The following is a 2,819-nucleotide window of genomic DNA, read 5'->3' on the forward strand; positions in this document are numbered from 1 at the left end:
AATTCTTTCCCATTTCTTATGATGTTGTGCTATATTATAATGATTATATTCAATATTCAGCTTTAAATTTTGGAGTAATAAAGCAACCTTCATCATGTGGACAGTAGAAAAACAAGGCAACATGTCCTCATCATCCTCATTACAGAATCATCTTGGGAGTCCATTTAGTACACACAAAACCCAGAAATGATCCAGAAGTCATTATTCTGATAATTCTCTGATGATTCCACCTTACTGCCTTTGTTGATTGCCTAAATGAATGAACTCAATCAGAACATGAGGACACCTGTGGGGTTGACGGGTCATGTTGCCTGGGAGCTGTCAATCAGATCGTGATTTTGGTTCAATCCTTGCCCTTCAGCAGGAGTGACACAGAACTATTCATGTGGGTTGTCAGAGGCTGTCATAGTTGTATGTACACAGTTCTGTTTGGTGCCAGCAATATGTGAAATTGGGATAGGAACCTGATCTGGAAATTAATATTATTGTATATTTGTTCCTGAATTTTGTATATCCTCTACCTGACAATAAAAAAAAAACCCTCAACTCCAAAGTCAAAGACTTGAACTCCAACTAAACCTATAGTTACATAACAAGCAAACAGTATTTCAGTGAGTTCATGATGGATTTTATTGATTGTGAAAAGCATGAAATCTACAAACAAAGACAGCTTTAGACCTCCAGCAGTCGAAGTCCGACCCCAATCCAAAGGCAAACATCCACTCCACCTGCCCCCTGGCTGGGGTTTAAAGGGCAGAGCTTCATAAAAAGGAAGGGCAGGAAGGACTTGGTGCTGGACAGCCAATCAGCTGACACAGAAGGACATTCTGAACACCACCCAGCCTGTCCAAAGGAAGCTGCTCAAGCCTTCCTGTGGGCTGTGTGGGCAGAGCCAGGTGCCAGGAGCGACCCATGAACCGCTCGTTTTCCACATGATACATTCACCGACATGAGACGTTCACATCATCCACATCCAAAACAAAACCGGCATGTTCCACGTCCTCACCGCAGAGCACCTAATCAAATGATAAAATAATCACACACTTTTTTTTTTTTGTTTTTGCTGGCGAGAATGATTTGGAATGTTTTCATAATTAAAAGTTTTTTTGTTTTTTTTTTGCCTTCAGATGAATCTTAGAGAGTCACGTGTCTCTATACATTAAGAATGAGGACACTGCCCAGAAACACCACCCATGTTCCAGGAACTCTCCATCTTTATAGATGGAGAAATGACTGATTTCATTTGTGTGCTCTCAGCACTTTGACTGTAAAAGGGGATGAGATGGACACACACACTCACACACACACACACATACACACTCACACACAGTGTCTATAACAAATTGGGGCTTGGAGAGGGGCTGGTGGAGCTGTTGTCCTGATTTGCTGCCTGACTTCCTCGGGGTGGAACCTCGATGATGCGGGGCTTGTCGATGATGCGAGCGCGGCGGTCGCCCTTTTCGACAATTCCAATTATCCACGCCCCGCCTGCCGCCCCCTGACCTCCAGCTCCGGAGCTCTGGCTCTTCATTTCTGAGCAGAACTTGGCCGCCTGCTCTCTGGGCAGACACACCAGCAGTCCACCTGAAGGAGAAGAGAGGAAAAAAAAGATATACTTTCAATCAAACATTCATCTCGCCATTTCATTCATTTGTTGTGTGTTGCCCACCGCTTACATACCAGAGGTCTCTGCTGACGTGCCCTGAACCAGGTTGAACAGGTTTCCACAGGCTTTACTGACGGCAGCCATCTTGGCCAGGATAGGTAGGTTATGGATGACAAAAGCCACCTCGTTTCGTTGCTGTGCTGCGAGGTTGTTGGCATGACCGAGCAACCCGAAACCTGTCACGTCTGTTGCGGCGTGGGCCTGGAACTTGTGCATTAGGCCTGCCGCTGGAGACAAAAACAAGCGTCTATACCACCACAGGACAATGCAGGTTCACGTGTGAATAAACAGGACATTCTGATCAGAGGTGTCGAAACACGCACAACCAGTCAGGGGTGTATGATTTCAATAAGTGTTTTGTACCTGTGCGGTTTAGCGTTGCCATGGAGAACATGGCTTCCTGATAAGCCTCTTTAACTTCCTCTTTGGTGACAACTAGTTTGATCTTGTTCCACCTTTCAGGCTGACAAACAGACAAAAAGAGTTCACGTGATGAAGGAGGGTGAGGGCGAGGGTGAGCACATTGTTTCATATGAACAGAGTCGATTTGCTAACCTGGTCGAGCCACTGGTGAGCGTTCACAGCCACCTGTGTCCCCAGAGGTTTGGTCAGAACCAAGACGTCGCCCGGTACAGCACCGTCCGGCCTGGAGAACACACACAAGACACACTTATTGTTGCTGCCCAGTGAAAAGACACCATAAACTGATTCAAACGGTTTAGGGAATAATATCCGGGTTTTATACAGAAGGCTGATCATTCATACTGATAAAAGGAAAATGATTTGGAAATGGACATATCAGATCAGTGCTCTATTTGGTAGTAGTCATTATATCTTATCTTTATGCAAAACCCATGACCTAATTCAACTGTACACCAGCTTCATGTGTCTAAGGTGAAGCTTCCAAACATGTTTCCTGTGACAGATCCATGCTCATGTGCAAAACTGAATGTAGTGTGGCATTTTCTGTGGAACATCTGACCACTCTTAGCTCTCGAAAATGGATATTTCTGTGGACATACAAACTACTCCGTGACCTGATGTTTTTTTTTTTTTTTTTCCCCATTATGTTTTAATGTTATGCTTGTTTTATTTTGTTTAATTGATCTCTCTTCTTTTCTATCTGTGTCATCTCTGCTGTGTCTATACACTG

General features: G+C 44.3%; 1 protein-coding gene across 1 annotated transcript; it reads right to left on the reverse strand.

The window, feature by feature from the left end:
• Positions 1-606: 606 nt before the first annotated feature.
• Positions 607-2,440, reverse strand: LOC113747764 (selenide, water dikinase 2-like). Its single transcript, XM_027288847.1, has 4 exons — positions 2,222-2,440; positions 2,030-2,129; positions 1,681-1,893; positions 607-1,584 (listed from the first exon to the last, which is right to left on the reverse strand). The coding sequence occupies exons 1-4, from the start codon at positions 2,423-2,425 to the stop codon at positions 1,334-1,336; spliced, it is 768 nt and encodes a 255-aa protein (XP_027144648.1). The 5' UTR covers positions 2,426-2,440; the 3' UTR covers positions 607-1,333.
• Positions 2,441-2,819: the final 379 nt, after the last annotated feature.

This window comes from Larimichthys crocea, chromosome XV, assembly GCF_000972845.2.
Source record: "Larimichthys crocea isolate SSNF chromosome XV, L_crocea_2.0, whole genome shotgun sequence".
Lineage (NCBI taxonomy): Eukaryota > Metazoa > Chordata > Actinopteri > Sciaenidae > Larimichthys > Larimichthys crocea.

Bases quoted from the DNA above. Each gene is read 5' to 3' on its own strand.
- LOC113747764 (XM_027288847.1), bottom strand. From the start codon at position 2,425: ATGATCAGCCTTCTGTATAAAACCCGGATATTATTCCCTAAACCGTTT. The intron at 1,894-2,029 runs GTACAAAACACT...TTTTGTCTCCAG, and splicing joins GGCAACGCTAAACCGCACAG to CGGCAGGCCTAATGCACAAG. The intron at 1,585-1,680 runs GTATGTAAGCGG...CTTCTCCTTCAG, and splicing joins CACGTCAGCAGAGACCTCTG to GTGGACTGCTGGTGTGTCTG.